This window comes from Diadema setosum, chromosome 18, assembly GCF_964275005.1.
Source record: "Diadema setosum chromosome 18, eeDiaSeto1, whole genome shotgun sequence".
NCBI classification, from domain to species: Eukaryota; Metazoa; Echinodermata; class Echinoidea; order Diadematoida; family Diadematidae; genus Diadema; species Diadema setosum.
Genome location: NC_092702.1, coordinates 24,120,946 through 24,146,941, shown reverse-complemented (window position 1 = coordinate 24,146,941; position 25,996 = coordinate 24,120,946). Strand labels below are relative to the sequence as shown.

At 39.8% G+C, this 25,996-nt stretch overlaps 1 protein-coding gene across 1 annotated transcript in view; it reads left to right on the top strand.

Moving 5' to 3' along the window:
• LOC140242075 (polycomb group RING finger protein 3-like) overlaps nt 1-25,996 on the top strand; it is a 122,664-nt gene that overhangs the window by 58,654 nt on the left and 38,014 nt on the right. Inside the window, exon 3 of the mRNA XM_072321835.1 lies at nt 1,923-2,019. Coding sequence (XP_072177936.1) covers nt 1,923-2,019 — 97 coding nt within the window. The remainder of the gene's footprint in view (nt 1-1,922; nt 2,020-25,996) is intronic.

The following is a 25,996-nucleotide window of genomic DNA, read 5'->3' as shown; positions in this document are numbered from 1 at the left end:
CAAATCCCTTATCCAGATGAGCCCCGGTCCCGACTTGTCCGGATACGAGAGGTTCAACTGTATAAACAAATCCAACAAATATCCAGCCAAAGCAAGATACAAACATATAAAAAGGATCAATAAGCCACAGAGCAACACATACATATGATTTAATTCATGGTGATGGCATGGTTTGTTTGAGGTCTGTGTAATGTTTGTGTGTGTGTGTGTAGGGGGGGGGGGTGGAATACAAAATTTCTCTCTTTTTTGCCATATTAACTGTCTGTGGCCTGTACCCTGCAGAAAATAACAAAACTACTTGTATTCAAGTTGACTGAGAGACACATGCTAATCAACATGGGACGTCAGTAGATGCTTTTTTTCGATTATCTCACTGCAGACAAGAAATGTATCCTTGAAACTGAGATCGTATCACAATTTTCTGTATAAATAGTACTTTGCTGTTGGTGCCAAGAATTCCTTATCACGCCCAGAGCTGTATCGGGCACTAGGGAAGTCCAGAAACATCCAAGTTCAGAAGAAAAGGGGCGAGTTGCCTTGAGCTCCAGAACCCATTACCATAGCAACAGAGATGATGACAAATAGATGAAGCCAGTGGCCCCATCTGTTCTGTACGATCCTGTAAATTCCGAAGATGCATCATGCCCCCTGGAATTATTCATAGACTCCCCTCAATTCGGCCGTGGATTACTGGGGAGACATAGAAATCATCAATCTTGCAGTTTGTGTTTGAACACGCCACTGGATGCACATGATGTCAAATGGGCTAATCCTTTCGTTGTGTGCCAAGATCTATTGGCTTTTAATGGGAATGGGAAGCACCCATAATTGTTACAATTTCTATATTGAATGCGATCTGACAAAGAACCCTGCTTCACGAAGCGGTAAGATGCGAAGTTAGATTATTAAGCAGAATAACAAGTGATGTACATATCTTAGCCCTCAAGTAAAAATGCTTGTTCAGTTTACTTGGAGCCTCCTTAATCATTTCATTCTTTGAATAAAATTATGTGCCTGAGCTCTAAATGTGCATAATATGTTTTGAAACACATTTGATCCCCAACAGTAAATTCCAGGGTCCCTATTTATTTCGGTCCGTGAGCCAACTTATCTTAACCCATTGAGGACGGACTGATTTTGCTACAACACACATTTCCCATAGACCCCTGCCCAAGTATACTCGGCACTCATCCTCAGTGGGAATCCGTGTGTAAAATTGCTGTAACCATCATACACATATTGCTGTGGTAATGATAGAATTAAATCCCCATGGGCTGTTCCCATTCAGTTGAATTTTTATAGATAGGGGGGGGGGGAGAAAGAGATAAGGAATGAGAGAGAGAGAGAGGGTTCACTACTTGAGATTGTATACCACACAACTGCAACAGGAGAGCTGTGGTATACAGAGTCATTTATGATAGACCTTTTACAGCAGCCACATCCATCACTGCAATCTTCGTGATTCTTTGGTTTTGGGGGTGTCAATTTTGAGTAATCATGCCTCTGAGCAATGTGTGGAGAAAATGGATGTGAACGCTTCCTTAACAACCCTGGGCATATGAGCAGAGTCAATGACAGGTACCGTAAATGCGTCACTGCACATAGTGAATATATGCATATATATGTTATGATGATCTTTCAGTACTTTATATTTCTTTTGAGTCTTTATTATTTCTTCTGCCTTTGTTAGTTATGTACTACTCATGCAAGAAGTTAATGACAAACCTGAAAGTCATGAATAAGTTATTCATATTTGTTTTAATTGCACTGTGATATTGAATTCAAATCACATTACATTTTGTTATTGTTATTTTATGTTGATGTTCTGAAATAAAGGATGTGATGTGAACAGTGCCAGGTGATTTATGCTATTCTCATACAATCTCCACCTCTCTGCCCCTGTTTCTCTCTTATTTGGCCAGTCTGTAAAAGCTGCCTGGTGAAGTACCTGGAGGAGAACAACACCTGTCCGACATGTAGAATTCTCATTCACCAGAGTCATCCTCTCAACTACGTTGGGTAAGTTGGAAGAGACAAGTTTATCTTTCGATCCGAGAACTGCCTTGCTCAACCGCAGCGTGCCTTCAGATTGCTTGAAAGTGCATTCAGGTGGTGAAAAAAGATGTGGTCAGGATATTAATTCCGTGGCAGTTTTATGATTCTGCATGCGTTGTCATTGTCTGAATGGTGCATGTATGTGCCCTGAAACAAGCCAAGTTTGGTTGTCACTCATTTTGTCCGACAAACGGAGCAGTTTTTGTATAGATACATTCCATGATATGGAACATGCATGTATGCACATAACTATTCATGTGTGCCTGTGTCAAGAGTTGTGTGTTGTTGTTGTGTTTTTTTTTTTTTCATGTTAATGCCATGCAGTTTATGACAACTACATGTACACTCTGAAATGTGCTGTTTGTAGTCCTCCCGACATTGCAGCATCTTAATGACCTGTGATTGTACCCATGATCAGAAAAGCATCGAATATCAACACAGCAGATTTTGCAGTTTGAAAATGGGGTGGGCTCACCAGACTAGTAGGGGCGTATTATCTAGGTTATCACTCCCGGCATCAATCCTCTCTTTAGACTCTTAAGGTCTTTTCTAACCCCCTTCTCATTATTCTTCCAGCTTCCTTGGTTGTACCCCTTATTTCTTTTATATACTCCCTTACCATCTCCTACTCACAACCCCTTCATTTCCATTTCTTCATCTATTCCTTGCTCCCTTTACTTTGGTCTCTCTTCCTGCTCCAGACTTTCATCCTTCTGACTTATAACTTCCTTCCCTTCCTCTGTTGTGTGTCACACTCTCTCATCTTGTTTATCTTCTGCATATCCCCTTTGCTATCATTTCCTTCTCCTTTACTTCTCTCCATCATCTTTCATTTCCTCATCTTCCTTTTCTTCCTCCTCCTCATCTTTCCTTCATCCTCTTTCCTGTCCTCGTCTTCTCCTCTTCTCTCCACCTTCTTCTCTGTTTTGATCTTTCTTCCTCATCCTTATTTTTCTCATCCTCTTCTTCTCTTCCTCTTGTTTTCTTCATCCTTTTCCATATCCTCATCTTCTTCCTTTTCCTTTTCCTTCTCTTTCCTTCATCATTTTTCCTGTCCTCTTCTTCCTCTTCCTTTTCTTGTCTTCTCCCACTTTTCTTCATCCCTTTCAATACCTTCATCTGCCTCCTCTTCCTCCTTTTTCTTTTCTTCCTCTTCTTTTCTTCTAACTTTCTTTATCTTCTTCCATGTCCTCATCTTTCTGTTTTTCCTTCTCCTTTTTTCCTCTTCCACTTCTTCTCCTTCACATCTCATCATCCTCTCCCTGTCTACATCTTCCTCCTCCTTCTTCTCATCTTCTCTTCATCCTCCTCCATGTCTTCATCTACCTCCTCTTCGTTCTCTTCCTCTTTCCTTCATCCTACTCTCTGTCTTCATCTCTCATCTTCTTCCTCCATTTCCTCCTCCTCTTCTTCCTCTCCTCCTCCACTTCTCCTCCCCCCCCTGCATCCTCCTCCCCATCCTCATCCTGCTCTTCTGCCTCCTCCCTCTCCTTCTACTCCTCTTCTTCTCCTCCTCCACTTTTCCTCATCCTCTTCCCTGTCCTCATCTCTCTCCTGTTCATCCCCTCCAGCTCCTGTCTTCTCATTGTCCTGCACTTTTTCTCTTTCATCCTCCTCCTCCATCTGACGCCTTTAGCTCCCAGGAGACAGCATTTGACTCATCGCTCTTTAGACAAAAACTCCATCACCCCACTCCCCTCACCCCTCTCTCTCTCTCCTGGTGCACCAGAGAGTGAGGAGGTTAGGGAATGATGGCCCATGACATTGTCAGTGTGGCGTTTGATTTGTTTTGTCTGAATCATCTGGTGTGGCAGCGGATTAGAGTCAAATTATCTGGTTGGTGTAATGAGTTGAACTGTGTTTGGTAGCTAAGAACTAATTTGCCTGGTATTATTTGTGCGGAAGCAAGGAGAGAAGGGGGGGGGGGGAGGGGGTGTGATCATATGTAATCTATTGTACTTCCTAATAAAACTGATACTCCGAATTATGCAAATAGAATGACTATACAGGCCAAAGCCATTTTCAGTACAAGGCTTATTTTTAAGATCGACTTCACATCCTACTGGCAATAATGTGTTTGCTTTGTAGCTGATTATGTCTGAGGATTGATTGAGCAGTAATGTCTTAAAGGGCATCGCTGGGTTTAATGACTTTGTTTTGGCTTTATGACAGTTACACCACCCATAAGCATATATCGCAACTATTTTCATCCCCAGCATTCCTACAGACTCCATAAAGGGACAATATTTGTCTAGTTGATGCTCTGTAACAATATATCACTCGCTGTAAATGGTGTAATGTGGAGAGATATATTGCTGGCCCCCTGAACACAGAACCCTACTCTGCAAGATGATATCAGTGTTTCATATACATCGTACATGTAGTGTTTGTTAAACATGATGATCACTGTGCTGTACTGTATGTCACCAACAACAATGTGTGCTATAGGGGAAAAAGTACTTGGCATGCGCGCTCTCAAACTTTGCAGTCACATGGTAGTCCATTTTATTTTCTTCTTCCTGTAACAGGTGCAATCAAATGTTTGTGTGTGTGTGTGTGTTTTTTTTTTCAAGCTATGAAATGCAGCTCGACATAGCAGTTATTTTGTTTTAGCCAATCTTGTTGAGAGAGTCTTTTAATACATTGACAAGTACAAATGTGTGTGGAAGCAATTTCGATACTGCAGAATATCCATCTAACAACTGATAGCATGTAATGTCAGTGCTTGTGACATTTTCCTCCATTTTTTGTGAAGTTCAGTATATATGCAAGTTTTTTTCAAAGGGTTGCCCGACCTAGCAACTTAGCTGTGATGTGCACAAAGTGAGAGCTGGCTCTGTAGATCAAATGTGACTCTTGGTTACCAACATGGAATTGAGGAGTACAAGGGAACTGTGAACTGCTCAGTATTGAGGGTTTAGGCCTCAAATAATCCTTGTGTTTGATGACATAAGTACAGAAGTGTAGTGGATGCACAGAGCTCTTTCCAAAACCACCTGTAGCCAAGGCTTGGTATAAACCCCCTCCCCCACCCCAAAATCATAATGAAACAAAACAAAAATAAAAGCCATAAAGTTGATCTTCTTGTCTGATCCTTTATTTTCAAAGTATCAAAATCCCAGTTTTATTCTAAAGTCATCATATCACATGACTACGATGAAGTGAGAAGTTGTAACATCGAACACGTCAGTACAATGATAGAAATCACCAGGATTATAATGAACACATAGATCTGCAACAATGTAACATCACCTGATGATATTTGAGTAAAGGGGGGGGGGGGTTAATAGCAAAACAAGAGTCGAGAGAACATGGGTCGATTAAACTAAGGCCCAAGGCAAATCAGAGATGTTCATGAACAGGCTTGACAAACTTGGCATAAACCTCTTTAGTCAGTTAAATAGCAACTGGCCTATAAAAGCCTCTGTAGGTTACTGTAGAAGTGGAAATTTTCACGCATTTCGCGCAACCAGAAACTAGCTTAAACACACACCAAACTCTTCATGACCGGCTGAGCACGAAAATATCCACTTTTACAGTAGCTCTATTCTAGCCTTACATGTCATGGCAGGGACTGCTCTGAGAATCTCCATCATATAGATTTTTATTCTTTGCAGGTGAAATAACTAAATCTGCTAATTTAGCCACAGTGGTATACGAAGGCCTCTTGTGAGCAGACTGTAAGCCAAGTCATACCTCATCCAGGCAGAGAGGGCTTTGAGAAGCTTGTTGTTTGTTGCTACAGCTGTGAAAAATGAATATATTAGCAATATGCTGTCAAAGAGGGCACCGTTCCGCCATTCATTCAGTACCGAACGTATTCAAATCTTACCCCCATGCATATTAACCCTTAGAGAGGTTACCATGGCAATCCGAGAGCTGACTTGACTCCAATTCTCTGTATTGCATATAATATTTAATGTAAACATTTCGTCGCAGCAGTTCAGTCTGCATTCTGGCTGTATGCTATAAATGAATGAGGTGATCTTACGCACCCACGTGCAACATGCTTTGGTCAAGCAGGGTCACACTTTCAGTGTTCACCTGTTCACTTCCAGTAATGTGGAGTTATTGTGCAGTATGCATAGGCAGAACACATGTGGTAATCGCATCTAATTTTTTCGTTTCTATCATGAATAAATCATTGTCATTTCACAATATGCATTTTCATTGTCCTGTTTTATCAAAAGATATAATCGATTATATATTTCCTTAACACACAGGCTGCCATAGATTTATGATAGAATTCAACTGTATAATCAATTATAACTCTTCATAAAACGGGGCCCAGAGCTTATAGATTAATATTTCTTTTCCCAACACGTAACAATTGCTGCTAAAATCTACAAAACTATGGTACTTTGGAGATAGACATAGTGCTCTATGTTTTTCATGTATGACAGTAGAGCTCACACAGTGGGCTGTCACACCATTGTCAACACATTGTTATGGAAACTAAATAGCAGCAACTACTTGAGCAACTGACTGTAAATTTGACATTCATCTTAGAACATGTGTGGGTGTATTAAGTGGGAATGTAATTGCATGTTAACGTGGATGGATATTATTTTGGAAGTGCAGCCCACTGAATCTTTCTATTTATGTCTGACTATAAATATAACATGCTCATATGACATTAGAATTGATCAAATATGAATACTTTCTATTCAGCACCAGTTGCAAAAAAGTAAGTGAGTGTGTGCATATGTGTGTGTGTGTGTGTGTGTGTGTGTGTGTGTGTGTTAGTGCAGTGGATGACAGTGATATGATGGTTTGGGCAGCATCATTAGGGACTTTTCGATTTGCACGTTGAGCCAGGCGTCACCCTGTTATGACGTAGTTTTTACGTACTGCGCATGCGCGAGTGTCGACCCTCGGCTCATCGCACAAATTTCGAACGCGTTAACCCCGGTTATCACCGTCCACCCAAATCGGTTGCGCCGCGCTCAACCCACTCTTGCTATGACGTCACACTCCTCTCGGGTATCGTGCGAAAGAGCACGATGACTCTCGGGAAATCCGTGCTCAGTTCACCAGTTTTCCTTTTTCTTTCGAGAGAATATTTATATTCTAATTACATGAAAGCTTATGATCTTGATACGTCACAGCAGCAGCGCTGACACACAAACTACAGCCTCTGGTACCTACTTTATTTGTCCGTTTTCACTGTTTCGCACTTTCAACTGCCTACCGTAGTCCCACACATGCATTCACACGTAATGCTTTACGCAAACAGATCTTGGTGCTTTTGGCCTAGCTAGTGCAGCAGTGCATTTGCCTAGTAGTCTTACCATGCATCATGTTTTAAAATCCACATAATTCCTCCCAGGATACGCATCTAGTCAAAGACAAAATAAATATTACAAGTACAGAAACGAGTCACAAATTCCGCATACTAGTATATGCACGCAAGGCACAGGTTGCCTCCTGCACACGCCACGCACGAGACGTGACGCCGGTGCCCGAAATCGAAATGTGTTTTAGCAGCGGGTCAACGTACGGACGTGACGCCTTGACGTACGGTTGCGCTCGGCGGCACGTCCTTCTCGTTCACCCAATCGAAAACTCCCTATTTTTGTTGCTAGGTGTGCATGAATGGTTCCACTTCCTCCCCCCCCCCCTCCTCCTCCTCTTCTGCCACAAACTACTGAAGGCAAGGATGAATTGTTGTTGACAGTGGTGGAGGAGACAGTGAACAAGCCATGATGGGGGGAGGGGGGCGAGTTAGGGAGATGGGGGAGGCATGGGGGCGGGATGAGATGGGCCGGGATGATTTATGAATGGAAGGAACAGGCTGGGGGGATGAAATACGAGATAGAAGAGATGGGCTGATCATGAATGTGTCCGAGGGGCGAAGGGAGGGAGATGTAAGATATGTATGTGTTAAAAGAGGACACACTAGGGAACAGGCAGATCCAGGGAGAGAGAGAGAATGATTGTGTTGTATGACACGTCATTCATTGAAAGAAGATGAGTAATTAGATTTGTGCATGATATAGCTACAAGACATGTGCAATTTCATGCCTGAAAAACATAGTCTTTAAGATTTGCCAGGTGAGGTAACATCATCAGTGGATGAGACTGCTGTCACTGACAAGGTACTGCATGGCTTACCACAATAGGCCCGTTCACACACAAGGGAAAAAGTGCGATTTAAAAATCGATTTTCTTATCGCGATCAAAATTTCGAAATTTTTTCCAGTGTACTGTGGACAGAAAAATTTCACTAATTACCGCGATAGCGATCCTTATCGCGATCCAACTCGCACTATTAGTGCGATTTTTCAGAATAATCGCGATTATTTTGCCAAGCGTCGTGTGTGTGAGCGCGATCGAGATTCGGAAATCGGTATTTTTAATCCCATCGTTCGTAGCGCGTGCGAAACTCTATTGGGACTGCGGCGGGGTCAGTCTTCGGTCATGCAAGATTCGCGCATGCGCAGTTTGGCCACTGATCGTTCTTTCCTTGCTGCGAAGTACGATTTTTCCCTGTGTATGAACGGTTGAAAAAAAAATCGAAATTTGGATCGCGATTGAAATTTCGATTTTCGTTGTTTGTGAACGGGCCTACAGAAAGGTGTTTAAGCAAGGTAGAATGTTTTGACTCCCATTACAGTGGGTGTCTAACAGGGCATTCAGAAGCCAAAAATTTATACTTGAACGGTACCAAAACGGTATAGTTATACGATGAATTCATACGTCTGAACGCTGACTAACGAAACGACGTATAACGAAACGACGTTTAGCAAAACAACGGTCAGAGCATCGTTTCGAACTAGAACTCGAATCAGCATTCCATTGTGTGCATTGTGCGTCTGAACGTATGGCAACCATAGAACGATATAACTGGGCGGGGCTTAATGGGAGCGAGCACGAAAGGTGACCTTGTACCTGTCACTCATGACCATAACAACATGCGCAGTGAGAAACTACACATCTATACAACGTTTCGGAATGGTTGAAATTAGCGTCTGAACGGTCTATCGGCTATACGATGATTCTTTATACGTCGTTTCTTTATCGAGTTTTGGTATAAACTGGCTTGTGTCTGATTCGTAGGGGGTAAGTTGAATATTGATAACATAAAATGTCCAACATTCAAATCCTTCTGTGACACTTAACCCGTTGAGGACGAGTTCCCACCCCCCCCCCTTTTACTCAGGCAAGTGTGTGTGGGAAATGCATGTTGTAGCAAAATCAGTGCATTAATAAGAAACATACAAAATACAGCAACATGTTCAGGCTTATGAATGCTTAATCAAAGGTCATGAACTCTTTGAAACAGGAAGTTCACAAAAGAGGTTTTTTTTTTTAATGATAGAGAAAGTCTGAAATGACTTTTGCATTTTAAATCAGAGGACAGATTTTCCAGACAGAGAGATTAGCATCTATAGGGATAAGCTTACCAGTAAAAGATAAGTGCAATGCTCATGTGGCTTGAGAGAATGCAGCAATGTTAGTAGAACACATCAGTGAAAGTTTGAGGAAAATATAACAATCCGTTCAAAAGTTATGAATTTTTTGAAGTTTCATTGCTACCATTGCTGGACGAGAACTCTACTACAGCATGTGATGTAATTGCTTAGAAAGATATAAAGAAAATATCAAGAAAATTCAATATATTTTCACTTATCTCACATAGTAAAAGAGCACTTGGCTTGCCTCTTTCAGAAGGCAGGGGGAATAATATTACCCCTTACTTATGTCATACGTCAAGGGAATGTTTACTTTTTTTTAATATTAAATTTCATGGAATTCTCTGTATAATTTCCTTATATCGTTCTACACATGCAACATCATGAACTGTAGTCTTCTCATCCAGCAGTGACTGCACACAAACATGAAAATTTCATGAGTTTTTGAACACATTGTCCAATTTTTCTCAAACTTTCACTGATGTGTTTTACAGATATTGCTGCCTTCACTCAATCCATATGAAGGTGAACTTGTCCTTTAACACTCCTTTCTTGCAGGAATTTTTATCCTAGAATGACATTTGAAAACCTGTATCACATATCACCTCTGAGATCAAAATAACCCAAAGGGTTTCTAGCGGTATGAAGTGAAAGTACAGTGAAACCCTGTGTGCAGCAATCACTGGATAGAGACAAAAGAGATGGCCTTTAGATAGGACAGGTGGCCATCAGGGACAGGTTGGTAGCTATTTATGATTTAACCCTGTCACTACCATGGTGGCACTCTCTTTATACACAGTGTCTATGGCCTTTTGAGTTGGCAGTCCTGAAAGGGTTAATTATGATAGTCTTCTTTTACCCAGGGTAGCCTCTTCAGTAGGTACATTTGTACATTCACACTGATGATGAAATGCCGTGGTGGTATCTTGCATAGTATTTCAACAATGTGAATGCAAATACACTTCGAAAAAGATTAGAAAATATTGTGGTATCTATATGGGGGGTAATTCACACTCTGAACGAAATACGCATGTGAGACTTGCGTGTGGATTGTTTCACAAAATACCACCGATCTTACAGCGATATATTTCTCGCATGACCTGACGCACTTTGTGTCTTTTCCCCGTTGGAGATATGCGCATGCACAATGCTGAAGCAGAATGAGAACCTTTACCAATTGAATACCATGGTATTCATTACCATAGTATTTTGTCAGTGTGAACATTGCCAACAAATTACTGTGATATTTGATGCCTAGATAATTTCAGTGTGAATGCGCCTATTGTTGCCTCTGCTCTACTGTAGGGCCCTGCCATTATTATTACCCTTGTGTTGACAGGTACCCATTTTTACACCTGGGTTGAGGGAGACATCTTCAAAAGGAAAAAACATTTCGTCCAAGGATGTGGGTACTTGACCGGATCTGAACTAGGGACCTCTGATGGAAAATCCTGGTTGTCATTCACTGTACCACAGTGCCCTTACAAGGGATAACCACATACTATCTGTGATACATACGTCATACATATTTCCTGTGTACAAATAGATGTAAAAGGTTGTGAAGCATAGCTTAAAATGTCAATCTGAAATACATTAATGTGAAACTTAGATTTCATGTTCAGCTTTTAATCATAATTTCAAAGCAACTTGACTGCCTCTTTAATGAAAAAAGGGGGAAATGATGTTTTGATGTTTTGATAGTGTTTTCTTGTAATTCTATTTACAGTCTGCATCAAAGATGATTATTACCACTTAGTTTGATGGTCGAAAATGTGGAAAGTCCTAAAATTACTGCAAATTTGCTCCAGTGATTGATTTGATTATTTGGGACGTCATCTTGGTTGCCTTGAAATTAAAAAAAAAAAAATGTTTGATGGAAATGAGGGCATCAGCAATTTATGTGATCGATCAGTTCGGGTCATGCATGAGTGGTTCAGCCAATGCTGGGTTCAGCCATAATTCGGTAGCAATTACACAGTCCTGGGAAAAGCCAACGTAGTGTGGGTGTGTACGTAACTATTTGTCAGTGCTATGTGATTGATATGTGTTGAATATAACATACAGCAGTACATGTACTAGCTAGTGAGGATTTACATACCTTCATGCATACTAAAAAAAAAAAAAAAAAAAATGTTTCCATTGCACTCTCTTTCCAGACAGCATTGATATCTCATTTGCAATTACATTTGTAAAGAGCATGTCTAATCATGTTTTGAGAACTTTACAAACTGTGCAGACATTCCTTGCTGACTGTGAACCATAAGCAACATCTTACACAGCAGCTGTGTCACAAAATTCTTCAGCTGTCAATCAAATGCTAAGTTCTCTTTACATGTGCTTGCCAAGGCATCTGTACGTTCATTCACGCACCACTCACATTTATGTAAAAGAGCACAAAAATTGTTGCTAAAGTGAATACAATGTCAAGCTAAGTTCTACCTCACCCAGAACCATTTCGAGACAGACACACATCTTGAATCCAGTGAAACTCGGATCGCAAAATGTTCCCAGAAAATTGACCAAAAATAATTTGAGAAATGTGATTTTTTTTCCTTTATTGCCTTCAGTCACCAAACATAGGTTAATTTGCATTGATTGTTTTGTAACATGTTTGCAAGTGGGTCATTCCACAGTCTAAAAGAGCTCACTGATAGTTTGGAGTATGTCGAGTACAAAATCCAGACGTACATTCATTCTCTTTTGTGTCATACATGTTTGTGATCATTATCACATATGATAACAAGCATGGAAACCGCACAGTTAGTTTCCTGACGTACATAATATGAACCAAGTATGCCCTATTAAAGCTGACTACGTGTATATTAGTTTTGTGACGTCCAAACCAAGTATTTATGCCCTATTAATGCCGACTTTCATTTCATTCTGTCGTATGTCACTTCCTATTTTTGTCCAAACACGAGTGCTGATGACTGACGTTTTGTTTTTAGGGAATCATGCTTTGCTGACATACTATACGCATACAATACATAAAACAGCTCGACTTGGTGTCACATGGCTGTCTAGTATTTTTGTGGGCGAGCCAGTGCCATTCAGGCTTCCTTCTTCCATCGTTATGACAGCAAAGGGAAAGTCGAGCTTTTCTGTTGACGCTGTCATTTGAGCCAGAAATGGCATCACGATGAGGAATGGTTGTTTTTAAAAACAAACAAGTCTCAGTTCCTGTGGGGATATACAGCTTCCACAGCTGGTGCTTCCCCTGACAGCAATTTTTTTTTTTTTTTTTGTAATATATAGATATGATATATATATTTTCAGTGCAGGATATGATTTTTTTTTGCAAATTTCATGCGCAATACATGAACTTCCCCAAATCATAAAAATATTTTTGTGACATTGGCTCATACTTCCTGTCAAAAGCAAAAACTACAGAACATCATAAATGACAGAAAGTGTACTTCCCTGTTGACATAATGTGTATGTTCACTGCAACTCCTGCATATAGGAGTAGAAGATATGAAATCAAAAGTGGGAAAAATTCCATTCTCTCAAAAAGTTTCTGTGTTTGTAGCATTCCTTCCTTTGCACCTGGGGGTCATGGATAACTAGCATAAACCTCTATTGAGACGTATGCTGAAAAGGACATTTCAGGAAATTTCTGTCAAATACATAAAGCAGTCAATGTCTTTGCTGTTTCATAGCCAAGCAAACCAACTTGTTTCACTCACTCCTGAAATTTAATGGAAGAAAGATTCCTGTTCCAATTTCACCCACACAAATAAAACATTCAAAGTTTCCTAGATGTTTTACCATAGCGAATTTTAAAATTTCCTATAGAAAGTACATTCCCTTTACTGGTCAACTTATGTGTAGAAGAAATATCATTTACCATACCTTTTGGAGCAGTTAGGTCAAGGGCTCTTTAGATGGCTTTAAAAAAGTAAAAATGTGTTTTGTATGTTTTCTTATGTTGTGACATCAGGATTTATTGACAAATCCCCATTTAGAAAGGATTGCACAATTTGTAATTACCAAAGCTCTAGAAATCCTTGACTTTAGGGCATATTGTCTACCTTGCTTTTAAACTCTCACTGAATGCACCACTAATCTCTATGTGCATGTGCAGAACCCATGTGTATGCTTAGGGGTCACTTCCCCTTAAATGCTAAGATTACACTCTATGAATTGACTTTTTTTCTAATTGAATGAAGGATTTCTTCTTTTTTTTCAAGAACAGTTAATTTGTGTTGTGTCAGTACATCTCTGTATCATATTCAATGAGAGATTCAAGGAATTTGATAAGAAGCCAATCATGTGAAACCAAAAATGACCCCCTGAAAGGATTCCTAACAGGCATAATTAGCAATAAACTCAGAAAGTGCAAGTAATGGCTGATGTTGTGTAGCTTTTTTTTTTTTTTTTTTTTTTTTTTTTTTGGGGGGGGGGGAGGTATCAATTGGTTTCTATCATAATCATTTTATTACCATGTTCAATACAATATATGTATACAATAGATACATATTGATAAAGGAATTATTGTTTGCTATTTTCTTGTCATAGTGGATAAAGATTATTATTAACAGATTATGTGGTATGGTTATCACTGACATTTTATGATCAATGGGATAAGAGCTACCTGAAAGTTTTTCAGAAGTAACTTGCATCCTGTTATCATTTTACTTACTATCTTGGAAAACAGAACATGGTTTTGGTCGAGACAAACTCCCCCCCCCCCCCCCACACACACACTCACATTCAAAGAAAAACCACTCCAAAAGAGAAATGCCTTGAACTGTAGATAGTGCATCAAAATCACTGTGAAAATGGAAAGTTATTGAATGGCCTTGTTGCTGTTTTGTTGTTTTACATGTAAAGTTCACATATAACATTCCATAATGTACAATTTTATTTCAAGATGAGTCAGTGTCCATAGACTGGTTCAAGATATGACATGATGATTACAGTTGATAATTTCATTTCTATAACTTCAATGAACTTGTAGAGAAGTGCATATAGCTGATATTGATGTCATTTCACATGAAATTCACTTTCTGTTTGAGCATCAGCGTGATCAGTTTATACCGTTGAGGATGAGTCCCGAGTATACTCGGGCAGGTGTCTATGGGAAATGCATGTTGTAGCAAAATCAGCCCATCCTCAATGGGTTAAAACAATGTGTTTTAGCTCTGTTCACTGCATTACTATAGAGTTTTGTTCTACCATCAGTTCTTGTTGCTTTTCGAGCTGGCTCAAGACATCAGCATTTATTAATAAAAATCTGTGAGGTGACAGTGTATATTTGTTTCTTGATACAGTTCGACCTCGATTGTCCGGCCTCCTTTTATCCGGAAATCTCTACTATTTGGAACGCGTTCACGCAGTGAAGGACTTTTTTTTTCATCCAAAAATTGAGAAGAAACAGTGACTTTCATGGATCTATTTCACTAATTTCATAAGATGTGCATGATAGGTTTTTCTCAATATCTAATGAGGTAAAACATGTATGATTTTCACATAAAGATATACTTTATTTTTGTGAAGAAGGGACTACAATTTTGCGCAGGCTAGCATAGATTACACCACTGTTGCGGGGTACGCTACCTGCCTACCTGCCAGTGCTCTGGGACGGCAGCTTGGACGGCAGCTATATACATTAACATTGTGTCTCCCATATCCGGCCAATTCGCTTATCCAGATGAGCGCCGGTCCCGACATGGCCGGATAATCAAGGTCGAACTGTTTATGTTTTAGCTGATAAGAATACATGCTGACAAAAACAAAGTGCACAAGCTTACTTGGCGATGCAGCATAGTTTCCACACTTTATGTATAACACATTTGATAACCTAGTAGAGAACTGCTCTGTTGCAATTGATCTATCATAAATCTCTCAGTTCTATCGCTCAATGTCCATGGTTTGTACAGCCAATAGATTAAGAACTCATTGTGTAAAGAGGTGGAGTTACAGTCAGTTGGGTATTGTATCATCTGAAAAAAAAATCCAGAAAAATACTTCCACAAAAAACAAATGTGAAAATATGCTGTTTCACCTGTAGAAATCCACCATACAGAACAGCCCTTGGGGAAGTCATAAAAAGCTTACAAATGTCAAGGGTTCATTTATGCAGTAAGTGTGCCTATCCAACACTTGTTACTTACGGTACAGATACTCCTATCCCCCTAGTCTGTTATACGTGCATGCTGTTCTAGCCACCCATGCATCATATCACCGATTTGCAGACCTGTCGTCATTAACCCGTTGCAGGCGCGGTGGAGCACCCCAATTTGCATCTCATTATCGCCCCGTTCTATTTGAATTTCCAACGGGCATCCACGGCTGCCCGAAACTGTGTGCATGAAAAAGTCAAATCTTTACCTTCTCCTTGTGCCGCTATGCGTGCCGCTAGTAAACTCAAACTTCCCACACTATCTAAGTTTTTAAAAACCTTCCTTTTGATGAAGAAATTATGAAATTTGCTGCACTAGAACTTGAGATATTAAAGCGTTTTGAAAATCACCTCTCGCAAAACATGCTCTCTGTTTTTTTACGACTGGACTATGGCCGGGCTCCAATGTGTGCGAAATTGTCGACATAAGTTCATCAGGCCTCAATCCATATATGGTGAAAGTTTTCGCTTGATTCCACCTGTACTTTTTGAGAAATCAACTTGTTTCTACAGGGTTTGGAATAGAAAATTGTAGTGAGCGAAACAATTGAAAATGACGTCATTTCTTTTCCCGTAATATTGGGCATGCGTGGTACGTGAGATTCAGGATTTCGTGCTCATTGTTGGTTTGCATGTGACGCAGTCAATTTGCTGAGTGTCTCACGGCGGTGACTGCTGAGCTGCTGCCGCGCACGCTGCATGCAGCAATGCGTTGTGTGTGCTGTGACATGCAACGCTACAGCAGGGAGGTGAGACTCACCGCCCTGGCTACAGTGACGCGATTATATATACATGGGACCGACCTGTACGCTTTGCGTTCGTGTCATTTTTGACACCACCTTCTGGTTTTTTTCCGACACAACCATGGCCGGGAATATTACGGTATGAAATTTAAAATGCAAGCAGATAAATAAATTTCGGTGTACTTTGTTGGAATGGCGCTTTGGTTCCGTAATCCCACGTCGTGAATTTTAGGATGATTTTCGAGGCATATTTTTGGTAATTTTGCTCGCCAGGTTTTCGCTAAAATTTCACATTTTATCATTGTCAAATCCTTTAATATGTTATATGTGCATATTCGGACATGTTTTCAAATTCAAACTAACTCTATTTTAATCCGAAAATAGGTTTCCTTAAATTGTTATTAGCTTGAGAAGTTGTTTACTTTTTCTCAACTACGCGAGTACATGTTGTTTACTTTATGCAAATGAGGCTCGGCTGCCGATGGATTTCTGCGAGATAATTGGGGTGCTCCACCGCGCCTGGTTGAGGACGAGTCCCGAGTATACTCGGGCAGGTATCTTTGGGAAATGCGTGTTGTAGCAAAATCAAACCGTCCTCAACAGGTTAAAGAGTGGTTAAAAGATGACCCAAAAGCAGAGATGTGATACTATTTCATGAATTTCCCTTTGTCCATTTGCTTTTTTGGGTATTTTCATGGTTTTTATTAATGGGTTAGGGGTAGGGGCTACCTAAATGGATATATTGCAGGAAGATGATAATGTGGATGAGGAATGCTTGTGTGCTTATATAGCCACTATTTGCAATTTGCAGATGAAAAAAACATAAAAAAAATTAGTGCTTCAACACAGTTCTAAAATGTGAATTAGGGAAAATACCAATCAACATAAAAATGTTAATCAGTATTATCAGTATTGTTAAATATAAACATACAAAATGTGAACAATAGTTTTATTTGAATTGTTTCTGGAATACTGTACGAGCTGAAATTTTTGCGGTGGTTTTATTTTCGCGAATTTCGCGAATCGCCTTTGAACCGCGAAAATAACAACACGCGAAAATAACAACGCCCAATAGTTACGTTCAGTTAGACCGTCGCAACCGCGCAAATGTCCTCCAAGTAGCAATTCGCGAAAATATCTGTACGCGAAAATTTCAGCTCATACAGTAAACTGTCTGTAGTTTTGGTTTATTGAGAAAATTACTGATATCTCCTTCTATTTGCAGCTTTATTGCGAAATTTTTATACGGTAGGATGTTTTGTGATACACCTGAAAAATACATATGCATCAAGTGTGATAACTCAAGCATATCTTTAATCACTGCTCCCAATGGTAATTAAATTTCACAAAAAACTATAAACTTGTGTTGCAAAGAAAACTGAATTAGCTTTATGCAGCTGTCATTTGTATGACGCACCTCTTGACCCCCGGGATAGGTGCGTCAAAGTACCAATGTGCGTCATACCTTTTAGGTACCATGACGTACCCTCCGTCACAAAAAATGACCCACCTCTATGAGACATTGACGCATTAACCAGTCAAAATGGTGACGCACCTCTTCGTGAAAATGACTGACCCTTGACGCACATGTTATTCGCAGTACGTGCCAGACTGGAATGCTGCAGAGCTCTGTGTGCGCTCACGCAATTCGCTGCCTGCGAACTGTGTACACCGAACGGAACTTCGCCCGCGTGAATCCCTGTCGCCTACGGACCTTGGATGTTTACTACGATCGCCGTGGTACTGTATCCCCATGTTGTGGGCGGCTGGGGAGCGTTAGTGTAGTAGCTTAGCTGCACACTGTAGCCAGCTGCTACTACTTCCAGTACCCTGTTTCGATTCGAATCGGGGTAGAAGCGTTCCGTTGTGCAATGTCTGCTTCTTTTTCTCTTCTTCTTCATCCGCTTGTCCCTTGCCTCCCAAGTATGAAATGATTTTTAGAGTGTTGTGTGTGTTTTTTGTAACGTTATTGCATCATTTTTCTGCAAGGAAGAGGTGAGTTTCTGTTCGTGTATTGATGTGCACTGCAGTATGTGCAGGTGAAAAGCGTTCGAACTGTCTTTCCCGAGTATCGTGGAAGCTCAATGTATTTCTCGGCCTATCAAAGGAGATCTCATACAACAGAATACTTATAACAAACTATTTTCCGGTCAAAATGAATTGATTTACTTTGTTTTGTATCGTTTATTGACTTGATCCTAAGGATCTTGTCGCAGTACCGAGTTTCCAATGTGTATTTATTTTCACCTTATTTTCGCGTAGCTTTCGGTGCTGTAAACTGTTGCTAGGGCCTAAGCCTACTACTAAACTTACCGTTCTCCACTGTCGTTTCTCACACATCGTTTGGTACGATTTCTTCCATTTTATATCACTTTATCCGTTCCCTTTATACTTTGAAGTATTTGACGTAATTCTTTCAAGTGTCTCGCACTGCTATTTTCGTAACGGCGATTTCTCCGCTTTGCTACAATACTTTTTCGAATCGAAGCGACGAAGTTTGATACCAGCCGCTGTAGTGTGCCGTGTGTTGTCTTTTCTAAATATTTGTGTTGTTGGGAGGTGTTGATACATTGTATTTGTTATTTATTTTTCTTAATGTTGATAGGAAAAATCTAAAATGGTCTGAGTGATGTCTGATGGTGATGATGATAACTATGCTGGTGTAAAAAGACGGCTTACTGTGAATGCTGAGCGTACGTGCCGTTCGTTCCATTTTACTTTCCCTCTTATTCTTCTTTCCCCCTTACTCTTCTTTTCCTTTCCAAGAATGATCAAAAAAAAGAAATTACATACACCTCACAACAAAATAGAACCACGTGCTACCAACCTTCGTAAAGTTAAATCTAAATGTTCAATATCAGCAAAGAATAAGGGGAAAGCATGAATGACAATAAATTAGAGCGAAGAGATTGTTTTACATGCAGTCTCTTCGACTCGAAGAAACTTGACACCCCACCCCTCTCCCCTTGTGGAAATTTCCACAAAAGCATGTGCCACACCCAGGTGCGTGCCAGATGGAAGAATGCGCGCACTGGAATAAACAGCGTGTAAATATCATGGAAATATCGATCGAAGAACCAGCTCATTAGTTGAATTAAAGGAATCATTGCAAAGATATCGTGATTCTATAGCCTTTCTTTTGGCGCATAGTAGGAAACATCAAACAGTCGAATATAATGTACTTGATCGAATATCTTATGTTCCCTGAACAATAAAAAAAAGATCGATTAATCAGTCAATTAAAAATGCAACTGAGCCAGAAATACTTAAAAGGTCTCGTATGCCCAGAGAAATTCACTACGAGTAGGTTCAATGAGATGCAGTCATCAGCACCTGGTTAGACAACAAAATCATGACAATTAATTTCAGTTCACGCTCATGATAACTGCTTATTACTTATCAAAGTTTTGCCTATCAACATTCGTTCGTAGGTGTTTTTTGTTTGTTTTGTATGTTTTTCCTCGTGAAAGACGTAATGATTTCTTCGTATCGAACGTAGACTGCATGTTTACCGTTTATCCAAACAGTAGGCGCCTAGGCGTACTTTCTGAATATATTCAGAAATTTCTATCAACATTTTAAATGTATTACAAGACTCCCAAATACCAGTTGAAAAAAATTAAGAAATCGAATTTTTTAGATATGAACAACAACAACAAAAAAAAAAAATGCGTAGGAAAAAACCACTTCAACCTCGAATGACTTCGAATTTCTCTAAACCGTTCCCTAGTTCATGGACATCCCATAGAAACGCGTGTTCTGATATACACGTTGCTATGGCAAACTATCTAGTTTCGCGAAACTACGGCCTGGCCACAGTAATTTTTTCCATAACCTCCCGCCTCCCCTTCCCCGATTCGAAAACAGCTTGATTGAAGCCCCTGCCTATTTAAACACGAACCTTATTAAACCCAAGTTCGGTACATGGTTTATATGGCTAGTGTTTAAATAGAATTTACTATTTTAAGTTAATGCAGGTTTTAATAGACTCTCAGTAATGTTAGTTCCATAATCGTTTGTATGTGTTTTGGGGCCTGGCCTCTGCCATGCCTCGCCTTCTGTATACGTATGTACGCGTGTACTGTATGTATACATGTACCACATGGTCGACATCACGCACGTGGTTTTGCTGCAGGTTCCACGGTCGATGCTACACTACAGTGAATGCGATTGAAGGATAGCGAGCTTCGCGATGCCGCGGGCTGTATGTGATGATTTTAATCACAAATCGTGTTTGGTAGTGTGGTTTTGGAGCAAATTTGTACTCAAACTTTCTGAAAAGACCTTTAGTCTGACATCAGATAGAAAAAGAAGACATACGAGAATGAAGTGAGTATCAGTATGTTATAATAAAAGGCAGTGTATACAACCACACGCGTGTGTCTTTACCATCCAGCCACACGAGTGTGGTTGTAGCCATGGCCAAAGTTGCTGGATACAGCCACACTCGTGTGTATAATGTACTGTACTATGTACATATCCACAAACGCGTAGCGGGAATGTGTGTGTGGCCGGCCACATCAACACGCGATCATGCACCACTGCAAAGCAATGAACATGAACCTGCCTCCTAGATTAATCCCATTTAATATTATCACACCATCTAGACAAATTTACTTTTTTTTAATTTTTAACTTTATTCTCATTTTCTTGATTTGATGAGGTAAATTCAAAGTTATAATTGATTTTGATACATCGTGTCGTTATTGAGACTTCGCCTTCGTATCGTTCGTTCGGGTACTCGCAAATCGCGCATCCACGATCCAGCGTACACAGGCAGCCGGCGCGCGAGTCCGGGTCCCTCCTGGGGCAGGTGGCACAACTGCGCTGGCTAGGCTGCAGCTGCACTGAGCGATCGCTAGCACACCACCAGCAGTTTAGCGATGCCAATCCAAAGTCCCCCAATTTAGCGGCAGCTGTAACTTTGCTATTAATTCTAAACCCATCATATCAAGCAAACAAGATGAGAATGGAGCGGAAAATGTATTTGTAAATAACAATATTAAAAGGTATGAAAATGAGGTTACTTTCATCACTTTGTGAGCAAGCTGATTGTGTTGCGTTTACGTGTTTGACATGCACGCACGGCGATCATCTTCTCCGTACCGTGTGTGTACATTATATCCCTATGTACATGTACATTACACACAAGTGTGGCTGTATCCAGCGACTCGGGCCATGGCTACAACCACACTCGTGTGGCTGGATGGTAAAGACACACGCGTGTGGTTGTATACACTGCCATAATAAAACTGATTGAAAATTGTGTCATTTTCGCGTTTCCAGGAGCCGGTGAATTCGGCCGACTCGCGATCGCGAGTTTGTTTTATTCTGTAAACGGAGGGATACCATGCCCCATGCAAGAAGCCTCGCAAAATTACATGACGGTCCCATTAACGAACCTTTTGACACACTCTGGTTAAATGACCGACTATGACGCACATAATGGGTCAGTATTGTGACGGACATTTTGCTCCCGTGACGGCACCACGCGTCATCAAATTGGTGGTACTTGACGCGACCATGACGCACATTTTCCGGGGGTCAAGAGGTGCGTCATACAAATGACAGCTGCATTATAGTATAATCTGTATGATAGGTAAAAGGTACAAATTCCTCATAAGTTCCCAGGAAGATAAAACACAAGCAAGGCCAATTCAAATATATATAAATGGCCATGAATAGTCGAGAGTCGTATGCTGCATTAATGCAATGTGTCATTCTGCAGAGGGCCTATTATATTTGAAGACCTACACTATCATTTGTGAAGCAGCAGCAAGGGCCGCTCTCCTACCCCTAATTCTTTGCTTTACACTGCTGAATCACTGCTAACAAGTGCTGCCAATAAAACTACCAATGACATGCAGTGTGGTACAAATTGTCAATGGCAGTGAAAGAGTTAATCCTGCAAGTTAAAGGCAAGAAGCAAATTTAATTTGGGTAGAATTCTTGTTGTGTTTTGTGCCTTTTATATTTCTCGGCCTGGAAAAGTGCCCTGTCAGATCTACAGGAAGACAAACAGCATTAGTCTGATGAATATATTCATGTCTCTTGATTTAGAATTCTCTGCAGAGATTTCCAACTAGTTTCAGGCAATTTTGTGTGTGTGTGTGTGTGTGTGTGTTTGTGTTTTGCTCAGCATGGCAAAAGTCATATCAGACAAAAGGGGGAAATATGAAGGAAAAATGACCTTAACCAAAGTTTTGCGGTGACTTTATTTCATTCAATGACATTGAATCAATGTTTTTACTAAGTATTGGAAGTATTAGTCTCCCTGTAAATATATATCCATCTATCAATTTACGTCAATTGAGAATCTATACATCTAACTGTGTCTGTTTTGTCATAAGCTCTAATCACTCATCATCAAGACATCCACACAGACAGTCTACGCGTATTCTTGATCGATGACCATGAAGACTCTCCGACACGATAAACTTCTTTCATGTCCAAACAGATTACTTGTTCCATCTTTCTTCACCAAGAAGTTATCTTCATCTGCCTCCTTTTTATGCCTCTGCCACTAAGCGTTTTGAATTCCAACTAAGCTGATGATACAGTTATCCATCTGTAAAAGAGTTGAGTTTTTTCCCCATTTTTTAAAAAGTCATTTGGTTTAGCGTGGTATTTCATTTATGTTGTTTCCATTATACTACATGAAGTTATCTTTCCTTTTCTTTTTTCTTTTTTTGAGTGGAGTTCATCTGCCAACCTGGTTTTACAACCTTTGATCGTCTCTCTCCCTCTCTTTCCTTATTTCTCTATCTCTCTCTCTCTCTCCTCCTCTTCCTTGATATACATCCTCTTGTTACCCACCCCCCTTCCTTTACTCCTCCCTCGTTCTCTTGTCCCCGTTTCATCGTATGTATCTCATGTTCTGTCTGTGGGCATAACACCACCGGATGGGGGAAACTCTCGATTTTTTGCGCCTGCTGCCTCGCAAATGAGTAGAGTTAAGCGGCAGGCAGGCAGACGAGGGAAGGGAGGGAGGTGAGCAGGGTAAAACGATGACGCAGTCCTCAGTGCCAGAGGCATGATAGTCTTTGTAAGAGCCGCAAGAGAGCTTCTTGTTGTCCCGTTGCAGGGCAAGGCATCAAAGTCTTCACTGCCAGACCTTCAAACCATTATTTACCATTTGCAGATGAAACAGAAAGCCAGCTTTAGTGCTTTAAAATAGTTCTAAGATGTGAGTTAGAGATAGAAACAACCAATGTAAATATGTTCATTATTATAATCAATGTTAAAGGAGAAGTTCACCTTCATAGACATGCGGGTTGAGTGAATGCAGCAATATTAGAAGAACACATCAGTGAGAGTTTGAGGAAAATCGGACAATCCGTTCAAAAGTTATGAATTTTTGAAGTTTCTGCTCAGTCTCGGCTGGATGAAAAGAGTACTCTAGCTTGTGATGTCACATGTGTACAACGTTAGAAAGAAAGAATAAAGAAAATTTAACATATTTCAATTTTTTTCGCGTAACAAAATAGCACTCGACTTCTCTCTTTCAGAAGGCAGGGGGAATAATATTACCCTTAACATACATCAGTTACAAGTCAAAGAAATTTGCACTTTATTCAAAAAGTAAAGTTTTGTGAAATTCTCTTCTTATTTTCCTTATATCGTTGTACGCATGTGACATCATACACTGTAGTAGTCTTCTTATCCAGCAGTGACTGCGCAGATACTTTAAAAATTCATAACTTTTGAACGGATTGTTCAATTTTCCTCAAACCTTCACTGATGTGTTCTACTAATATTGCTGCATTCTCTCAATCCTTATGTATATGAAGGTGGACTTGTCCTTTAAGTATTGTTAAATATACAAATATGTGAACAATAGTTATAGTAAATTCGTTTCTAGAATAAATCATGTACACTTACAGTTTATTGAGAAAAATAGTGATAATTATTTCCTTATATTTTAGGCTTCATAGCAAAATTCTTATAAGGTTGGATGTTTTGTGATACACCTGATTTTTTATATGCATCAAATGTGATAACTTGAACATTTTCTAAGTCTGTGCTCCTGATGGTAAACAATACCTTTAAAGTGAAACCTTCGGTGATTGTAGCAAGTTCAGCTTCTCTTTGTAGTCTCTGCAAGTGATTTAATCCGTACAGTGTACGTGACAATATTCAAGTACAAGAAGGCATAACAAACCAGTTGATGGCACAGTCATTTCAGTTACAAAAGTCATGATAACGCCCGAAAAGCAAAGCTATGTATATATTTTCTTTTTTATATTAATGTACTTAAGACTTTAGAAAATGACTGACCCAATTTTTTTCGGGGGGGGGGGAAGAGGGAGGGGAGAGGGGTCAATTTTATGTAATATTGCAGGGCGAAACATTCTAGTAGATTTTAGATATTAAAGGTACTGTTTACCATTGGGAGCAGTGATTTTAAAAAAAAATTTCAAGTTATCACATTTGATGCATATGTGTAGGTCAGATGTATCACAAAACATCCTTCATGTACTGTATAAAAAATTCCCAATAAAGTGTTAGATAAGGAGATATCACAATTTCTTTTCCAAATAAACCATTTTAATATAACTAGGCATATTTAATGATGATAGCAAAGTTGTGAACAGGTGCACAGAATCAAGTTACCTTCATTTTTCCTCTTTTAGAGCCCCAAAATATGATTGGCAATCACCATTGAATGGTGGGAAATGACTGACCGATCTGTGCTTTAATAGCCTTTCAATTACCCTTGTATTAGTAAATCCCCTAAGAAACAGTGTGAGCAAACAGTATAAAAGCTCCGACTGCACGTTTGTGGGCGGAGCAGGTAGTGGCAGTGTCAATAGCCATTAATCCACTGGCTATGATTGACAGCCACCGCCTGTCCAATAGCATCATTTGCTCTGCCGTAGGCCACACCCACATGTATGATCTCTCTCTCTTTTTTTTTTTTTTTTTTTTCATGACATGTCAGCCACTGACAATCTGATGGATTGTGGAGTTTACGATGTCTGTCTGAGGGAAAATCTATCTCACGTTGCATTTACAACTTTCAGGTTTTAGTATAGCATTTTTAACACCCTATGTGACATGTTAATAGGCAGGCATTAATGTTTCAGAAAATTACTACACTGGATTTTTTGTTTTGATTCTGTATGAAATTGGCCTTCGCCATGAGCGAAAGTGACAATTAAAGGACAAGTTCACCTTCATTAACATAAGGATTGAGAGAATGCAGCAATATTAGTAGAACACATCAGTGAAAGTTTGAGGAAAATTGGACAATCGATGCAAAGTTATGAATTTTTAAAATTTTTGTGTTAGAACAGCTGGGTGAGGAAAGGGTGAGGAGTACAACAGTATAAAGAAGATGTAAAGAAAATTCAACATATTTTCACTTTTTTTCACATAATAAAAGAGCACTTGACTTGCCTCTTTCTAAAGGCAATGGGAATAATATTACCCATAACATATACCAGTAACGAGTCAAGGGAATATGTACTTTTTTCAAAAAATGAAATTTTGTGAAATTCTCTTTATATTTTCCTTATGCTGTTGTACGCATGTGACATCATACACTGCAGTAGTCTTCTCATCCAGCGGTAACTGCACAAAAACTTCAAAAATTCATAACTTTTGAACGGATTGTCCGATTTTCCTCAAACTTTCAATGATGTGTTCTACTAATATTG